Raw genomic sequence first — 20,223 nt, 5'->3', positions numbered from 1 at the left:
TTAATCTAATGAATATTGTAATTAGTTAAAATAGCTTTTTAAAAAGCATGGATTAATCAAGGATAGTTAGCATTTTTTTTGTTAAAGACTAGTCATTTTTCTCTTGTAGTAATGACAAATTGGGTAGTTGGAAAATATTGTGAATCAAGAGTGAGACTTTTCAAAGAAAAGGTGTAATTAATAAGGATATTGACTGATGGACACAACAGTTTGGTTAAATGTTTGTGGTCAGATAGTGGAAAAAAAATCATGACCTTTTAACAATAAACTGGGGACTTTGTACGTAGTGAGAATTTTCAAGAATTTCAGGAAGGCTAATGGTCTGTGTTCTTGGTAGGAATTTTAATATTGATTGTTTGAGAATATTCATCGTGAAAGGACGATTGTAGAATCAGAATTAATTAAAGTTTGAAGGGTTTTGGACAGCTGTTTGCCAACGAGCTAAACATCAAATTGTAGAGTATTTTATTTTGTCAATGTTCTGTGAAGGTTTCGTACTTCAGTTTAAAACACTATGCAGATGAAACTTGTGTGGGCCATCTTTGTTATTTAGAAATTGAGCATTCTGGATTCATGTTTACTTTCAAATGGGTCCTGATGGCTATTGAAGGCTTATTTCATTCATGTTCGAAGAAAAGTATTTCTTAACATCTAGTTTTTAAAAAAATCTCTGACTTGCTGCTGTTCAGGTCAAAACTATACAAACTTGACTTGTGCCTAGATTAAACTAGGTTTTATTACTCCAGAATCTAAGTTTTTGGAGCTGTGCACTGGAAGCAAATGGAATAATCATATTTCTTGTTTCCCTACAATGTAGAAGGTGGCCGTTCACATCATTGCACCTGGGTCTACTGAGTCAAATACTGAATCTTATTATCACAATTAATCCTTTCTTGTGCTATTTTCGAAAAATAATTTATCAACTGCCCTTAATATACTGTGGATTCTGCTCTTCTGAAGTGATCCAAAACTTATGTTGTCCTCCAGCTATCAATGTTTTGATGGAATGTTTGATTTAATGCACCTCCATTTTGAACACCTCTATTAGATCTCTAATTGATGTTCTCTTTAGTAAAAGTCATTCTTGATGTCATGTAATGAATTTTGAGGACTCTGGTTCAGTTGGCAATGCTGAGTCATGAAGTTCTGGTTTCAAGATCCACTCCAGGGATTGAAGAAAATGATCCAAGCTGATTTGGATTAGTGGGAAAGTACTGACTTTAGTATTTCACATGACAGTACACTTGGATTCCATAGGCTAGTTTGTGTGGATATAAAAGATCCCATTACATTATTTTGACAATGAACACAGCATTTATGAAGTATTCTTGCTAATGTTTATCTTGATTAATATCTCATGAATAATCTGGCCATTATTACATTTGATGTTTGAGAGAGTTTGGCATGAATTATCTGTCACATTTCCTACCTTGTAACATTGCATGTAAAGTACTTTGAGATACCTGCTACTAAAGAAATGCATTTTTAAAATATTTTTTTCATGGTGTTTTCATGCCAAAAGGATATCTAAAACTGGACAGATTATCCACTACTTTTAACAAACATTGCAAATTGGCAAGGTGATAAGACTAGAGTTGAAAAGTGTGGTGCTGAAAAAACAGGCCAGGCAGCATCCGAGGAACAGGAGGATTGACGTTTCAGGCATAAACCCTTCTTCAGGAATGAGGGTTGGGACTGAGGTAAGGTGGGGGGAGGGGAAATGAAGCTGGAGAAATCTACATTCATCCCGTGTGGTTGGAGGGTCCCTAGGCGGAAGATGAGGTGCTCTTCCTCCAAGTGTCATGTGGCCAGGGTCTGGCGATGGAGGAGGCCAAGGACCTGCATGTCCTTGGCGGAGAGGGAGTTAGTGTTCAGCCACGGGGCGGTTAGGTTGGTTGGTGTGGGTCTCCCAGAGGTTTTCCCTGAAACGTTCCGCAAGTAGGCGGCCTGTCTCCCCAATGTAGAGGAGACCGGGTGCAATGGATACAGTAAATGATGTGTGTGGAGGTGCAGGTGAATTTGCGACAGATATAGAAGGATCCATTGGGGCCTTGGGAGTTGAGGGGGGGAGGTGTGGATGCAAGTTTTGTACTTCTTGCGGTTGCAGGAGAAGGTGACGGGAGTGGAGGTTGGGTTGGCGGGGTGTGTGGACCTGACGAGGGAGTCGCGGAGGGAGTGGTCTCTCTGGAATGCTGATAGGGGTGGGAAGGGAAATATATCCTTAATGGTGGGGTCTGTTTGGAGATGGCGGAAATGACAGAGGATGATACGATGCATCTGGAGGTTGGTGGGGTGGAAGGTGAGGACCAGTGGGGTTCTGTCCTGGTGGCGATTGGAGGGGCGGGGTTCAAGGGCAGAGGTGCGCAAAGTGGAGGAGATGCGGTGGAGAGCATCGTCGACCACGTTGGAGGGGAAATTACGCCATCCCATATTCCCAATTCCTTCGCCTCTGCCGCATCTGCTCCCATGAGGACCAATTCCACTACCAAACAACCCAAATGGCCTCCTCCTTCAAAGACTGCAATTAAACTTTGTCCACCCTAGTCCAACACCAGCACTTTCACGTGATGTGTAATGAGGCAGCGTTGATTAGGGAACTTAAGGTGAAGTAACACCAAGGGGACAGTGACCACAAAATGATAGACTTCACCCTGCATTTTGAGGTGGGAAAACTGGAATTGGATGTAATTGTACTAGAAAGACATGAGGAGGAGTTGGTGAGAGTTGATTGTCTTCCCTGCTAGGCTCCCCTTTCAATGGTAGGTGTTTCTGGGATAAATGAGGTACAGCAGTAGCATAAGAGCAAAAAAAGCCATTGGGTGAAGATTAATAGGAAGCCTTTAAAACCCAGCACAGGACAACTAAAAAAGCAATGTGTGAAGATAAAATGTGTGGGCTAGCTAGTAATATAAAAGAAGTTTCTAAGTGGTTTTTTTTTTGCATATCTAAAAGATAAGCGAGGCAAGAATGGATGTTACTACTTCTCAGACCTCATTTTCCAGCAGTCTAATGGGGAATGAAGAAATAGGCAAGGGACTGAATAGGTACTTTACATCAGTCTTCACAGTGGAAGACACCAGTAGCATACCAGAACTTTGAGATTTGGGGATAGAAGTGAATGTAGTGATCATCGCCAAGGAGAATGAGCTAGCGAAGCTGAAAGGTCTCAAGGTGTCTAAATCAACTAGATTGGATGGATGGCACTCCTGGGTGCTAAAGGAGATAGTTGAGATTGCAGAGGCATTGGTGGTGATCTTTCAAGAATCACTGGAGTTGGGGAAAGTCCCAGAGAGTTGGAAAATGGTTAAAGTAACACTCTGTTTAATAAGGGAAGGAAACAGAAGATAGAAAATATAGGCTGGTAAGCAATGAGGTTGCTAAATAAGATAAGAGCCCATGGTAGGAGGAAGGAACTGGCATGGATAGAGGATGGGCTGACTGGCAGAATGCAGAGAGAGGGGATAACTGGGTCTTTTTCAGGATGACAGCCAGCAACTAGTGCAGTTCTGCAATGGTCTGTTGGGCCCACAACTATTTATATTATACATTTAACAATCTGGATGCATGATCTTGAGGCTCTTGTTAAGTTTGTAAGTGATGCAAGGATAGATGGAGGGACAGGTATCATTGAGGAAACTGAGACTGTAGAAGGAATAGGTGAGCAGAGTGAGTAAAGAAGTGACAGGTAGAATATAATGTGGGAAAAGAAGGTTATGCAGTTTGGCAGGAAGAATAGAAGTGTGGATTATTTTCTAAATGGGGAAAGGCTTCTGAAGTCTGAAGCACAAAGGGCCTTAGATCCTGGTTCATGATTCTCTTAAGGATAATGTGCAAGTTCAGGTTGAAATTAGGAAGGCAAATGCAATGTTAGCATTCATTTTTGGAGGACTAGAAAAGTTGAGTAGGGATCTACTGCTGAGACCACACTTGAAATATCGTGAATAGTTTAGGACTACATATCTAAGGAAAGGATATACTAGCCTTGGAAGGAGTCCGGAAGAGGTTCACAAGAATTATCCTTGGAGTGAAGGGCTTGTAACATTAGGAGTGGTTGAGGACTCAGTGGAGCTTAGAAGGTTGAGGGGAGAATTTCTCTGAATTTTACAGAATATTGAGAAGCCTGGACAGAGTGGACGTGGAGGTGTTTTCAGTAGTAGTATAGACTAGGATCCAAGGGCGCAGCCTCTGAGTGAAGGGATAGTCCTTTAGAACTGAGATGAAGAGGAATTTCTTCAGCCAGAGGTAGTGAATTTGTGTAACTCTTTGCGGAATGCTGTGGAGGCCACTTCATTAAGCATCTTTGAGACAGACAGATCCTTGATTGATAAGGGGATCAAGAGTTATGGGGAGAAGGCAGAAGAATAGAGTTGAGAAACATATCAGCCATGATTGAGTGGTGAAGCAGATTTGATGGGCCATTTGGCCCAATTCTTATCTTTTGAGCTTTATTAAAAAAGATTAGGTGAAGTGTTTTTAATTTAAAGGTGAGTATTGAAACTCCTCAAATCTTATCTGTTCCTCTCTTCCTGTGTTTAGAGAAGTTAAAATAGAAAGTAATTTAAATGAGAGCAAACTGAATGAGGAAAGTTTTAAACAAAAAATGCAAAGAGTATGAAAACAGACTGGCAGCAAATGAAAAGAGATCAGCTAACGTATAAAGGGATTACAAATGCCTTTATGTAGGCATGTAGATAGTAAGAAAGAAGAAAAAAGGAATTGGGTTTGATAAAATGTAGAGCTGGAAAAAAGCACAGCAGGTCAAGCAGTGTCAGAACAGCAGGAAAATCTGTGTTTCGGTAGGAATCTCTTCATCGTTAACAACAAGACTGAAAAAGGGATTTTTTCAGGGGGCCTATCTTGCCTGTAGTGAGTCCTATGACTATATTGCACTAAGAAGGTGCCAACTCAAATTGTGGAAGATTAGATAGTTAGTACATTGTTTTTTAATTTTGTTTTAAATCTAATGTTTTTTTTTTGGTAGGTAGGCTGTGCTAAAACTTCAGATACTGAAGGGATGCATCCAAGGACATGGAAGGATGTAAATGTAGAAACTGTGGAGACACTGACCTTTATCCCCCAACCCTCCTTGGATGCAGGCTGGTATCAGAGGACTGGAGAATTGTACATGGTGTCATAGAGATGTACAGCATGGAAACAGACCGTTCGGTCCAACCTGTCCATGCAGACCAGATATCCCAACCCAATCTAGTCCCACCTGCCAGCACCTGGCCCATATCCCTCCAAACCCTTCCTATTCATGTGTTAAATCTTTGCACAGTAACTGCAGGTCTGTGACTTTGACATCGATCAAAGCTTTTAGAATAATTTGGGACAAGGTTAAGAGTCATTTGGACATGCCTGGATTAATTAGGGAAAGGCAGCATGGATGTTTTTCTTTAAGGGCATACAGTGATTAATTTGATTTATGCTTTTTGCTATTGGGAATTTGGTGAAGGTCTTGTAGTTTCCCCACTGTAAGAATTCTATTCTCTATTCTATATTTATGTTAGATTCCTTACAGTATGGAAAAAGGCCATTTGGCCCAAAACATCCACTCCATCCCACTGAAGAGAAACCCACTCAGACCCATTCCCCTACTCTATATTTACTCCTGACTAATGCACTTAATACTATATGGACAATTTAGCATGGCTAATTCACCTGACCTGCACATCTTTGGATTGTGGGAGGAAACTGAGTACCCAGAGGAAACTCATGCAGACACTGGGAGAATGCGCAAACTCCACACAGACCCAGGCGGGAATTGACCCCAGGTCCCTGGTGCTGTGAGGCAGCAGTGCTAGCCACTGTGCTGCCCTACTCTATTCTGTTCATACATGGTTGTTTTCAAATAAAAAATATATTTGCTAAAAGTTCATAGCACAGCTGAAAGCCATAGAATAAAATGGGTGGTGGCAGCCTGGTTATGAAGTTGGGTGTGACAAGCATCAATAGTGGTCAACAGTTGTTTAATGGTTTGGAAGTTGATATATAGTAGGGTTCCAAAGGTTTGATACTAGGACCATTGCTTTTGTTATTCTTGACCATTAATACAATATAGATTGTGTACAGAAAGAATGCAGAGAAGCAAAAACTGAAATGTACAGACTGCAGCACCTCAGGCTCCTTCAGTAGCATCTTCCAAATGTGTGAACTATACTACCTGGAAGGAATAGGACAGCAGATGCATGGGAACACCACCACCTTCAAGTTCCCCTCTGAACCATGCACCATATTGTATTGAAACTTTACGGGCGACATGGTGGCTCTGTAGTTAGCTGCCTCACAAAGCCAAGGACCACTGTCTGTGTGGAGTTTGCATGTTCTCCCTGTGTCTGCGTTGGTTTCTTCTTGGTGCTCTAGCTTCCTCTCACAATGCGAAGATGTACAGGCCACGTGAATTAGCCATGCTAAATTGCCCATAGTGTTAGGTCCATTAGTCGGGGGTAAATGTAGGGGAATAGGTCTGGATGAGTTATTCTTCGAAGGGTCTGTGTGGGCTTGTTGGGCCGAAGGGCCTGTTTCCACACTATAGGGAATCTAATCAAATAATCTAATCTACATTGTCCCAGCAGCAGTGAAAGAATGGCAAAATTCTGGAGTCTGAAATTCCCTTCTTAACTGAGTATACCTACACATTGCAGACAGCCGTGTTTCTAGAAGGCAGTTCGTAATGACCTTTTCGAGGGCAATTTAGTATGGGCAGTAAATGTTAGCCTATCCAGCGATGCCAGTGTCTTATGAATAAATGTGTTTAATAAATGTGTTGAGGAGTAGAAAGAATTAACAGATGTTTGTACAATATTGAATGTGTGATCGGTTGAGAAAAATGTCAATACAGGATCTTGGCCCTTTATAAATAGGGGTATAGAGAATATTAAAAACAAGAAATTTGTGCTGAAGCTATTATTAAAAACCCTAGTTCAGTCTCAGCTGACCATTCTGTCCTCTTACAGGCATAGCACCTTAGGAAGGATTTGCAGGCTTTAGAATGGTTGCAGAAAACATTCATAGGAATAGTTCTAGGGATAAGAAGCTTCAGCTACAAGGGTACTTTGAAGAAGTTGAGTTATTTTGTTTCTGATAAGAATCAAGGGCAGACTTGATGGCAGTATTCAAAATTGAAATGTCTGGACAAAGTAGATTGAAGTAAACTATTCCTATTGCTGGAAGGCTTGAAGACAAGTATACATCAATTCAAGATGATTATGAAAAGAATGAATGTACAGTATGTGGTTAAGATTTGAAATACTCTGCCTCAGCATCTGTTAAGGCAGAGTCAACCAAAACCCTCAAATGAGTAAAATGGGAGTACAGAATTGAGGATAATGTTGCAAAAGGCAAAATATGAAATGCTGCAGGTTTGTTTGAAATAAGGGAAAAATTATCACTTAGAAAATTGGGCCCTTTAATACTAGAACTAAGTTAAGATGTGACTGTTTAAGGATATCTTTAAGATCATGGGTTCTATTGGAGTTTTGTTTTTCTCCACTGTTTGCTTTGTAGGTAACAAAGATGTACATAGTTAACATGAATCTTGAAGAGTTTGTGCTTAGTTGAATGTTAAAAATATTCCTTCCCATATTGTGGTTAGAATGGAGTTCTCTGCCAGAAGCCTTTGAAGTGAACTCCGTCAATATATTTCAGTTAGTTTAATTTTTGCTGAATGCCCTTGTGTCAAACAGTTAGAATTCCTAGACTGCGCAAAACTTATTCAGTAATTTTGATTTTCATGTGACTATTCTGAAACATTTTTGCTAAACTAATTTAAATGGCCAGTAAGCATATATATTGGTATTGATATATGAAAATATAGCATTCATTAAGTAGTAAACCTTGTACCTGAAGGCTGTGTTCTATAACATGTTAGCATCTTTCAACTGCTGATCCTTTACAAACGATAGTTTAGTATCATTGTTGGTATGATTCCTTTTAGACTTTAGACTATAGGAACATGGGAAATGGGAGCAGTAGTAGACCATTTGGTTTCTCGAGCCTCCTTTGGCATTCAGCTGGATAATGGTTGGTTTTTTTTTGTATACACAACACCGTGCCATTTTCATGCCACTACACCCCCAATCCTTGATGCTATTGTCTAAGAAATCTATCAATCTCTGTCTTGAAAACACTGTGAGAGTTTCTACACATCTCTGAAGTAGAGAATTCCAAAGACTCACCACCCTTTATGCTCAGACTATGCCCACTGATTGTTGAACTCCCAACTAGATGATGATTCCATTTTGCATCAACCCCATTGAGCACTGTATAAAAATGTATGCTCCATGAGATTGCCCCTCATTTGTCTGAACTCTGTCCTGAATAAATCTGACCTTGCAAAAAATTCTCGCATCCTAACCAAATTCGATTTTAATCATTTCTCTGAACATCTCCTGCTTTGCTGACTGTTTTTGCTTGGGCTATGCTCCTGTGGAGAGCATTGAATGCTTCTCTTCAATTTGAAGGCTTGGAGGTTTGGGGTAGATATGTTGTAATTGAGTTAATTTCATAAGTGGCTAAGCAAAAACTAATGTACAGGTGCTGCTTGATTTAAAAACAAATGTAACTTCTTGGGTTTGTGATGATTGGGGTTTTTAATGTCCTTGACAGAGCACTTCAAGTGTTATGGTATTAAAGGTCATAAATCTGGTCAAAAAGCAGTGCCAATGGTAGAATTCTAAGGATTCCCCAGCATAATCTTGTATTTTCCATTTTTGGAGTAGGGTTGGGAGAGACATGAAGGAATGGGGTCAGTTGTTTAACCCAGAGTTTTTATTTAAATTGCACACATCTTCCTATTAGGTTTTTTTGGGACAGGATTCAAGTCTACAGATTGGGCAATTAGGCTACATCACTAGTTAAAAAGGCCTTGCAGATGTTAGCATTTGGTTGCAAATCTACAGTAGCTTTTGCACCCCAAAATTTTGGCCACTCCAGTGGGGATCACAACCCACAGTTTGGGAAGCTCTGATTGGTGCTCTGGTGCTCTGTAAACCTTCTCATTTGCAATGGTTTGTTCAGATGAAAATGTTTCATGAAAATTCTCATTCTTCACCAACCTTAAACTTCTGTAGTGGAAGTATGGTTTGTATATTTCTGTACAATAACCATTTCTCAAAAGATTTTTAAAAATGCAACTAATTTAGGCTGTTGACATGTACCTCTTCAAACTTCTAACTTAATTTTGAATTATACCTAACAGTATTGTTATTCATTGCATTAAATCCAATTCAATTTGCAGACCACTACTCTTGTTTAATTAACTTACCTTTTTTCTATGGTTTTTTTTTGCACAGGTCTGCAATTAGCAGTTGACTTCTGAGTAATTCCTTGCATTTGGAATGGCATTTTATAATCGACTATTAAAGTATAGGAAAATGCCAAGAGACTGTTATGAAATCCAAAATCTTAGTGTTAGCTTTTGGGGTTTTTTTTGTGCTAATTATTTTTCTTTCTCTTTTCCCTCTTTACTTTCCTCTCTCCTCAACCAGAAGGAATTGATTGGTGCAAAGTGCATACTGTATGGTGCCGAATGTGCTGTGATACCTTGTCCTTTGTGCTAATTCTTTGTCTGAACCTTTTATAGTGAGAGCTGCAAGGTTGTGTTGCTGAAATCTTTCATAGCTTTGCCTGTCCTCAAGCAGACTTTCCACAGAAGCATATTTAGACAAATGGTGAGCAGGAAATGATCCCACCAAACCCCCATATAAAGCGATTAAACTTCAGGATGCATTGTTGATTTTTACTTGGCTTTTTTAAAAAAAACTGTTTGATTTGATACACAGGTCCTTTTCCCTTTGAGCAATATTTTAGGGCTTCCCAAAGTAGATGTTGGGATCCCATGTAGGATTATTCAGCCCTTTCCCCTCACTGTCACAGATCTTCTCCCTCCTGCCCCCTGCTCACTGATCTCTTAGGGCTATGACAATTTTCAAGTCTCAAAATCAGTAACAATGGGAAAAGTTTTGGACAACACTGATTTAAGTATTATGATTGATCTGCACTGGCATTTGGGCAACAAGACTAAAGTTTCAGATTATGTCTCTTTTCATGGTCACTTGCATAATTTGATATTTAAAATCAAAATATTGCTTGAAAGCTTTAAAGTTCACTGGATTTGAAGGACTTTGTTTGGGCCATCTGATATCATTTAGTTATATTGCTTGCCCCGCTGAGGTCCTGTCATATTTGTTTTTCAGACGAATCCTTTCTTTCTCCTTCCGTTGCACCTGAATGTGTGATGCAGTCCTCTGCAGGCAAGTTTCTTCAGCTTTCCTTTTGTTCTTATCTGCATCTTAAAATCTAATCAGTTACTTAACATAACTTGACTTTTGATTTATTCTGGCCACTTGTTAAGGGCTTAATTACTAGATGATATGTTGGCTTCCTGTTTCAAAATATTCCTATATCAAAGTCTTACCTAAGTACAGAGTGTGACTTTCGGAGCTGAATGCAAAATGTTTGGTTCAGAAGTAAAAATTGTTTAAAGCCATATAAATAAAAGTTCACCATTTCATCCATGGTTAATGCCCTGTGAAAAACTGTTTGGCGGTTTCCATTGAAGAAGTAAAGACACTTTTCCTGATTGCATTATTATTGCACTTCAAATAGGAATCTGTGGGTAATGTGGAAACAGTAGATTGTGATGTCCTCCATAGACTGATAATCTGCTGCAGTACCTATTTGGATGTGATTCTGGAAGCTGACTGCAGTCCACTGGAAGTGTCAACATACTCAGCAGTAGAGATGGAAATAAGAATAATATAATTATTAAAGTATGCAGTAATTGACTTGTCATACTCTGCACTTTACAGCATTTGGTATCTTTTTCTTGTATTAGTTTGCCTTAATTAGTTGCTAATAAGAATACTGCACTATGTAGAAAAATACTGCTTTCTGTAATATACTTTAATCTTTGTTTTTGTCTCTATCTTTATTTGTATATAATATCTCGTCCTTATCATTTCTATTTTTGTCCAAATTCTGTAGCTACACTTGGCCTGTTTCATAAATCCAAACTAATGTTCCACTAATAATGTGAGACAATCTTCATATTCAGAAGGACCACTCTGCAATACCTGAATGACCCTTTTGTTCTAAGAATGTAAACTGTGCTCAAACTCATGAAAGGTTTAGGGGGAGGTGGACAAAATGCTTTTAAAGTACTTTACTTGCAACAGACATGGAGTAAATACCCAGAGACTTCCAAAGGCTTGCTTTATAGTATCAACGTTGGTATTAGTTATTATGCTGCCTTGCTTTTTACCTTTTATGGAAAATAATCCAGCCAGAAGGAGAAAGCATACTTCAGGAATATAATATACTGAGAAGGAGGAGCAGGGTGGATCCATTGAAATGTTTGAAGTTTGGTATGTTCCTGAGTTTTGCTTTGGGAGGGGAGTGATAAGTTAAAGATGGGAGGTTTGAAGCTAGTATGAAACCAGAGACGAGAAATGTTTTTATAGAATCCCTACAGTGTGGAAGCTGGCCATTTGGTCCATCAAGTCCATACTGACTCTCCTGAAGAGAATCCCACCCATACCCTAACCCTGTAACCCTGCATTTCCCATGGCCAATTCACCGAAACTGCACATCTTCATTATTGTGGGAGGAAACTAGAGCACCCAGAGGAAACGCCACAGATGGGAAAAATGTGCAAACTGCACAAAGCCAGTCACACAAGGATGGAATCGAACCTGGATCTGTGGTTCTGTGAAGCAGCAGTACTGACCACTGTTACCCTTTTGTCATAAATACTTTGACTAAATGTATGCCCATTTTGTCATAAATATTTTTGAGATTTGGTTAGTCTTAATATTTTCAGCCTCATTTGTTTAGTCTGCTCTTAGTGTTGAGAAAGTATGATTCAACAACAGTGAAGGTAATGCTATCATTATAATTGAGTCAAAGGGCATCATTATGCATTAAAATGATAAACTGGTACAGTGCCTTGGAAATTAAGGTCCAGAATTTTAATATATTAATACTGTACTATATTCAGAAGAAATCCTTCTGGAGTTGCTGATAAATTTCCAAAAAGCATTTGTTTGTGTTAGATACCTAACAAATTAGAGAACGTATCAGCCAAGTGTACATCAAATTTCTCAAAATTACCAAGTGGTACTTTATAATTAAGTAATTGCATTCATTTCTCAGAATATTTCTGTATTTTTACATAGTTGACCTTTGTGTACTGAACAAATAAGTGTTTCTAGAAATTGCATAAAATTATTTTGAAATATTTCCAGTGTCCATTCCATCCAAAAACATTCCCACATGGTGCTAATTACTCTCCATGTGTATAAACCTCAGCCTGAGATGAAGGCCTGCCCATTCTTTTCTATATTTGTTGTAACAGCATTGTTTTTATGGTCTTCCCATTCATCAAAAATCTATTTTGGAAGTCTAAATTTTATTTTAATATATTTTAGATTCACAAGTATTGCCATTTCAATGTTGGTTACTACATTTTCCTCTGACTTTTTTTGTTTAAGATGCATAATCTATTGGGGAATATCTAGAGTACAAAGGGAGAAAATTCTTGGCTTTGTTCTTCAATTTTTCAATAATTTTCAAAGTTTGTATTTTGAATGGGCAGTATTCTTTTGAGAGTCTAAATAGTTGGCAATGTATAGTTAACCATGGAATAGGCAGCTGAATTGCACTGGAAATTACCATGAGTCTTTCGCCCTATCCACAGTGTTCACAGGTGTACTTTTTTAGTTGGCTTTTTGGGTAAAGTCATAAATCTTGCTTTTCTTATTTCCCTCTTCCAATTATTCCATTTATATAAAAGCTTTAGATCTGGACGTCAATTGTCATATCCATAATCTATCTATGAGTGAATATTCACTAAGTGTTTTATCAGGTGCTAGTTCACATCAGTATTGCTGTTGATGACCTTTAAGTTTCACCTAAAATTCTGTTGATTTGCTGTTGACTCAGTTTATTGTTTATTTGGTTGGAACAACTTTTGTCAGCTCAAATATAGCAAAGAAGCCAAGTGGAATTTTGGCTAAAGGGATAGAGTATAAAAGTAGGGGTGTGTTACTGCAACTGTACAAGGCTTAGTGAGACTGTGTATCTGAAGTGTTTTTTAACAGCTTTTTGATTCCCTTACTTGCAGAGGGATGTAGTTGCATTGGAGCCTGTACAGAGGAGCTTCACTAGGTTTAATCCACAGGTTGAGGGGTTTATCTTATCTTATGAAGAGACATTTGAACAGTTTAGGCCTGATATAGACAGCTTTGACACATTGTTCTGATTTTAAAATCTGTGGGTGGCTGACCAGAGTTGTCAATACCTATGTGGTTTGCCATGCATGATGTTTGCTGGTGTGCGATATACTCGCTCATTCCTTGTCCAAGTCAGGGCAAAGAAATGGGAGAGATTAGAGCTGTTTAGGAGAACACAATTTATTCTAGTTTTATTGAACACTTCATTCTCGGCTGAACAGCTGGGCAGTTACTCAGTGTCAAAGCAAGGAAATGTTTAGTCATTTATGCTTCTTGCGTATATATGCTAGCATGCAATCATGAGTTTGTACTGATAAAAATTGGTAGCTCTATAGCAATTGAAATTTGAATCTAAACTCTGAAGCAAAACATAATATGCAAAATCTGCCAAAGTCGTTTGCTAAACTTCTGAATCATGATTTAATAAGCAAATTTGAGAAGAATTTATCTTGTCCAATTTTAGGATTATTCTGAGTCTGTCCTTCATGTTTGAGCAAGTGTGTAGGATTTAGGAAGAGTAAAGATGATACATCTTCTGCCTTTAGATTTCATTAGACATTGCAAACTTTTTCTTACATTGGAACTGGTCAAGACTATTGGTCTCCCCTTTTTTATTATATAAAGGTTATTGAGCTATGAATAACAGTGCCAAAGCTACATTTATTGACCGTTTTCGAAGGGAAAAACATATTTAACTAGCCATTTGGATACAGAACTGGCTCAAAAGTAGAAGACAGAGGGTGGTGGTGGAGGGTTGTTTTTCAGACTGGAGACCTGTGACCAGTGGAGTGCCACAAGGATCGGTGCTGGGTCCTCTACTTGTCACTTTACATAAATGATTTGGATGCGAGCACAAGGGATAGAGTTAGTAAGTTTGCAGATGACACCACTACACCTCCAATTTTGGACAGCAAAGAATGTTACCTCCGATTACACCAGGATCTTGACCAGATGGGCCAGTGGGCTGAGAAGTGGCAGATGGAGCTTAATTCAGATAAAGGCAAAGTGCTGCATTTTGGGAAAGCAGATTTTAGCAGGACTTAATGGTAAGATCCTAGGTAGTGTTGCTGAACAAAGAGACCTTGGAGTGTGGGTTCATAACTGCTTGAAAGTGGAGTTGCAGGTAGATAGGATAGTGAAGAAGGCGTTTGGTATGCTTTCCATTATTGGTCAGAGTATTGAGTACAGGAATTGGGAGGTCATGTTGCGGCTGTTCAGGATTTTTGGTTAGGCCACTGTTGGAATATTGCGTGCAATTCTGGTCTCCTTCCTATCGGAAAGATGTTGTGAAACTTGAAAGGAGTGAGAGGGGAAAGATATAAAAGAGACCTAAAGGGGCAACGTTTTCATAGGGTGGTACGTGTATGGAATGAGCTGCCAGAGGAAGTGGAGGAGGCTGGTACAATTGCAACATTTAAGGGGCATTTGGATGGGTATATGAATAGGAAAGGTTTGGAGGGATATAGGCCAGGTGCTGGCAGGTGGGACTAGATTGGGTTGGGATATCTGGCCGTCTTGGACGGGTTGGACCGAAGGGTCTGTTTTCGTGCTGTACATCTCTGACTGTCTTATGATCCAGTACAGTCTTTGTGGTCATGGTATATTTAATATGGCATTATACAGAGAAGCTCAGGATTTTAAGTGAGAAATGAAAGGAAGTCCATTTTGGGATGAAAATGAGAGAAGTGGCAGTTAGAGTGGTGGTGATCCTATAATATTGGTAAAAGGAATGAAGCTGGGAGGTATTGTAAGGAGAGATGAGTAAGCCTCTCTATTATCATAGGTAATAGAGCTATATGACTGTTTTTGTTCTAATTGTGTTGAATGTCTGGAGTGTAATGATTGCACCATCCTATCAGTATTTCATCATAATTTCCTTAAGGTGGCTGCAATCTGATTTTAGCAAGCTGTTAAGTTATTTAGCATGTCTGCTATTCTCTTTTCCCATTGACTGCACCATTATTATCTCTTTACAAAAAGCCAACGTTGTTATGACAACCCCTTTTTCCCGATATGCATTGGAGAGGACTTTGTTGCTTTTGATACATCTTGTAATGTTCTTTTAAATTTCTTTTTGCAGTTCTGTATGTTTTTGTAACTCCATCTTTCTCATGTGCCAATGTCTATACATTTTTGTTTTTTTGTGTCACATTCTCGATAACTTAATGTTTTATTTTAAAAAAACGAGACATTACAGCTCAGACAATGCATTAAAAGAGAGGTTAGAGACTGTCTTTCTGAATCTCAACCTTGAGTCAGACTGGTTCTACTTCCAATGTGGAATTTATAACCTGGATTGACTGCCCTGCAGATTGTGCACTTTTTGAACAAAATAAATGTATCTGCAAATGCAAACTCACCCCATAGGGTGTGTGTGTGTGTGTGTACGCGTGCATGAGAGAGCGAGAGAGAGAATGTGTGTGTTTGCATGTGTGCATGCTTGGTAATGTGTGAGTGTGATGGAGTGTTAGCCTGTGAGAGGGTGTGTGGTGGCTGTGTGTGCGTGAGAGAGGGCCTGCATGAGTATGTAAGAGGATATGCATATATGAGTGAGAGTGTATAGTGTATTGGGATCATCTATACTGTGACTTGAACCCAAGGTCCCGGTTTAGGCCATCTACATGGGTACCGAACTTGGCCATCAGCCTCTGCTCCGCCAACCTGCGTTCTTGTGTATCAGCCTTGCAGGATGGTCACCTGAAGATCAGAGGCTGAATGTCCCTGGACAACCAATACTTCCTGGGAGCGGAGAAACTATGCCATGTTCTTTGCAGCCTGTGACACATTATCGACGAGGATAAGCACCTCGCCAAGACTTTGCCTCCGCCTCCACTTCTCCCCTTTTAAACAACTGCCAAACCTTAAACAGATTGTTTAATACGCTGCAGTCAAGGATGCCCTGAGGCATGATATATTGGCAAGACCAAGTGGACGCTACAACAACAGGTGAATATGTGTCTGTCTGTGTCTCTCTTATGCATGTGCACACGCAAGTCAATGGGGTAAATTTGCATTTGCAAAATTATTTGCAGATACGTTCTATTTTGCTCAAAAGGTGCACAATCTACAGGTAGTCACTGCAGGCAATCAATCCATGTAATATTTTATAAATTACACTTTGAGTCAGACTGGTTCTATTTCCAAAGTTGGGATACAGACAGACTGTAACCTCACCTCTTTAATGCATTGTCTGAGCTGAGATGTCACTTTTTGTTATAAAATCTTGTTATCTCGAAGGTGACTTAAAAGAAGTTCTCGGATTTACATATCAATGAACTGAAACCTGCAACCCATTCTAAAAGATGAAAGTTTTTAAACAGCAACCTAGGTTTGTTCAATATATCATTTCAGTTGCATAACACTAATCTTTTTGCTATAAATTCTGTCTTATGGTCCTGCTCCATAGCTACCTGATGAAGGAGCAGCACTCCGAAACTTAGTGCTTCCACGTAAACCTGTTGGACTATAACCTGGTATTGTGATTTTAACTTAAGTGTGTAAAGGCAGTATATTCAGCAGTTGCTCAAATTGAACAGTATGAGTATGATTTCAGATGATGTTGGGATGTTTTGAATCCAACTGTTATTTGTTGAAATTTCTTTTTTGAGAAGCTGATTGGGAGAGTCAATGGAAATACTCCATTTTTTTTTTACTTAATTTCAAATTAAATGAATGAGTAATTCTATGCAATTTTACCATTTGAAAGGGAAATGAATAGACCTAACAAGGAAATCATTCAGGTATGTTTGAGTGGTCCTTTTTTTTTTTTTAAGTGTACTTATGATGAGAATTGCTTTTATATTAAATTTATATATGACTTGATTTTTTTTTTGTGTGTATATACAGTCCATTAAAACTAAGAGTTGACTTTCTCATTTCCTTTCTATCCATGATCACAGACTTTTCTGTCAACTTGAAAGATCAGACCGCTAGTGCCGAACCTGTGGGCCCACAGGATGCTGCACCTGTGCATGTTGAACCTGTTCCTGTCTTCTCTTTGCCCTCCTTTTCTTCTGATTCTGTAACTGAATTAACAGTGTCCACAAAAACAGTCCACAATGATGATCTTGCAGAGAGTGAAGTTCCTTTAAACACCGAATTACAAACAACCTTGGGTTTTTTGGACGATGCAGTGAACAAACAAGTAGCAGAGCATTTTAAAAAAGCTCATTCTGTTGATGAAAAGGCACAAGTGAAGCCAGCATTTATAGAATCATCAGAGATAGACAAACTAAATTCTGCTGATGAAAGTCCATTTCAAGACACAGTTGGTCAGTGTATAGAGCCAAATGGAAATGAAGTTAAAGGGACTACACTCCATGTTGAAGAAATGAAGCCAGAACAAGTCATTGCAGATAAGGGAGAACTGAAGATTAGTGAGGACATGAGAATACATAATGTTCAGTTATCAGATGACAGAAAAGTTGAAATGGAAACAAATAATTTTGGATTAATTAATGAATATGTTGGTGTGTCAGGGGCTGATACGCTTCCCCTAGGCAGAGTTGTTGAAAAGGAGTTTATGCAGAATACACTGGATTCTAATGACCAAACTATAAAACCAGTGGATAGTGGTCTTAACTTTTGCTATGGGGACATTTTGGAAGTAAAGGAGAAAAATGAACTAAAGATGACTGGTCCAACAATTAATCAGGTGGCTCTTATTGATTCTTACATCAAAGATGCCATCAATGTAATTGATAAGTCTGAGAAAGATGTGTTTGAAGATCAGGAACCTTCAAAGACACCATGTGAAACCAGAGAAACAATTGTGGCTAGAACTACTGGAATGCTAGGTTATACAGACTTGGAGGATCATGTAGAACAGTCCTTTGAACAAGATGACAAGCTGACTCCAACTGGTGAAGCATACTTTGCTGTTTCGCAAGTTCCAGTTGTAAGTGAATCTCAAGCATGTATGACCTATGCTACGTTTGATTCTTACAACGTGTTGGAGTCTGATTACTTCAGCACTAATGAAACGGTTCCTAAAAATGAAGTTATAAAAGGAAAGATTGAGTTCAAGGAAACTTCAGTACCATTCCAGTTAACTGATATTGAGTCAAAAGCAAATGATAAGGTCAAGGATCCAACATCTGCGGCACCAGTATTTGCTAAATACAAATCCAATTCTAATACAGATGTGACAGCTACTTCTGAAATGAATTCAGAACTGCTTAGTAACTTGGCAATCCATCCAAAGCAGATTGTGCAATCCGACTATTTGAATGAAATCATTAATTCAAATCAGACTGCGCCAAGTTTTGCACCCTACCATTTACAAAGAACCTCTGAAATCATATCCCCAGGATTAACGCAATTAGAAATCAGTGAAAACTCGATCGATACAGAAGTGAGGAAATCTCAAGAATCTCTTGATCAATTCAAACCACAACTTTACTCTTCTGAAGTGTGTGTTTTAGGCAAATCTGATGACATACAAGATTTAACAGACACTATTGTGAAGGCACCAACTTCCATAGACACAGAGTCTGATCCTGATTATACTCAAAATGCTGCTAAAGAGCAAATTGTGCATGCCCTTCAGGAACCACTTAGTGCTGACAGTGGTATTCCAGAGTTATCAAAAACACAGCCTTTCTTTGAAGAACGAAAGGCTATTACAGAAGGGGGAGTTATTGAAGATACTGTAATTATTTCCGAGAAGATTCAGGTTTCTGAAAAGGGAAATATACTAGATCGCACATTAGATTCTGTTGTAGAGGTAGGAGGTAATAATGATTTACGTGTATGCTTGGGGCTCAGCGAGCCTGATGTCTCTGAAAAAATAAACAAGTTTGATCAGTCCAGGAAAGAAGAATTATTACCTAGTAAGATTGTGGAAGAAACAAGTTGTTCTACATTGCTTTATCAAATACCAGATATATCAGCTGGTATTTCAGTGACAATGAAGAATCTAGATGTGATTACATGCAAAGAAGTTGCCATCAGTAAATCTGAACCTATTTTGGGAACACAGGGAGCTGCTACAATTGGAATGAAACCTGTTGAAGGAATTTTAGCTGATTACAGACATGTTGAGCAATGTTCACTTCCTCCACTTTCACTCCAAGATGAAACTGAAATCCCACCACTGATTAAAAATGTAACTGAAGATGTTCCATCTGACCTATTAAAGGTTACAGAGAAAGGTGTACCAGAAAGTAATTTAAGCTATCGGGAAACTTCTGATGAAGTACTCCCTAGTCCAACAATAAGTGAAAGGTATGACTTAAACAAATCTAGTCCTATTTTGATTGCCGATAGAGAATTTGGTTCACAAGTCTTGGCTGAAGGGACTAGTTTGACTACTTTCCAGCCAGTGACTGGTGGTATTGCCCCAGCTTTGCAAAATACATTTCCAAACAATTTTTTAGAACAAATTGATGAAATGAAAACCAGATTTGATGACCATTCTGAAAATTTGGAGATGATGCAAGTACAGATGAAGACCCAAAGTGATGCTTCGTTCCCCATAAATGAAGAAGTAACTAAGGCTTCAAAAGAAGTGGTTACAAAAATTTTAGAAACCAGTGTTGCTTTAGCAGAAGTTTTGGGAGGGAAGGAAGGAGCAATAGCACAATCCATATCTCAGCAAGAAGCAGATATAATGTTTCCTTCCCCTGTTGAAGATGTAAGCAAAAAAATTGTTCCTGTAGAAGCCCTGGTGCCAGAACTGCCCCCTGTGGCTGAGAGCACTAAAACATCCAAAGATGCTGCTTTTGTTGGTATTGAAGATTTTTCTGTAAAACCGGACAAAAAATCAGGTAAAAATATGTGCACATCATTGCTGTATTTCAGAACTGCACCTTGACCTGCAGATAGGACGTGATATTACTATGTAAATTGAAAGTGCGTTCACATTTGTTAGCTTTTAGTAATGTCTTAAATGCATGACTGCTTAATATCTGTCTTTGTTTTTACAAATGCTCTTAAGTCTAATGTCCAAGTCCTTCAGTCTAACTCCTAAATAATACTGATGAATGCTTGA

At 38.8% G+C, this 20,223-nt stretch overlaps 1 protein-coding gene across 6 annotated transcripts in view; it reads left to right on the top strand.

Annotated features, from left to right (window-relative positions):
- LOC122552874 (reticulon-4-like) overlaps nt 1-20,223 on the top strand; it is a 98,681-nt gene that overhangs the window by 12,966 nt on the left and 65,492 nt on the right. For 2 of the 6 annotated variants that reach the window (XM_043695970.1, XM_043695969.1), the window contains 2 exons: nt 10,197-10,253; nt 17,132-19,999. The exons of 2 other annotated variants lie outside the window; for them this stretch is intronic. In XM_043695970.1, coding sequence (XP_043551905.1) covers nt 10,197-10,253; nt 17,132-19,999 — 2,925 coding nt within the window. The remainder of the gene's footprint in view (nt 1-10,196; nt 10,254-17,131; nt 20,000-20,223) is intronic. 2 more of the 6 variants (XM_043695971.1, XM_043695972.1) reach the window with 1 other exon arrangement.

Source organism: Chiloscyllium plagiosum, chromosome 9 (assembly GCF_004010195.1).
Source record: "Chiloscyllium plagiosum isolate BGI_BamShark_2017 chromosome 9, ASM401019v2, whole genome shotgun sequence".
NCBI lineage: Eukaryota > Metazoa > Chordata > Chondrichthyes > Orectolobiformes > Hemiscylliidae > Chiloscyllium > Chiloscyllium plagiosum.
Note: the sequence above shows the minus strand (reverse complement) of the source record. Positions and strands in the feature narration are given on the sequence as shown.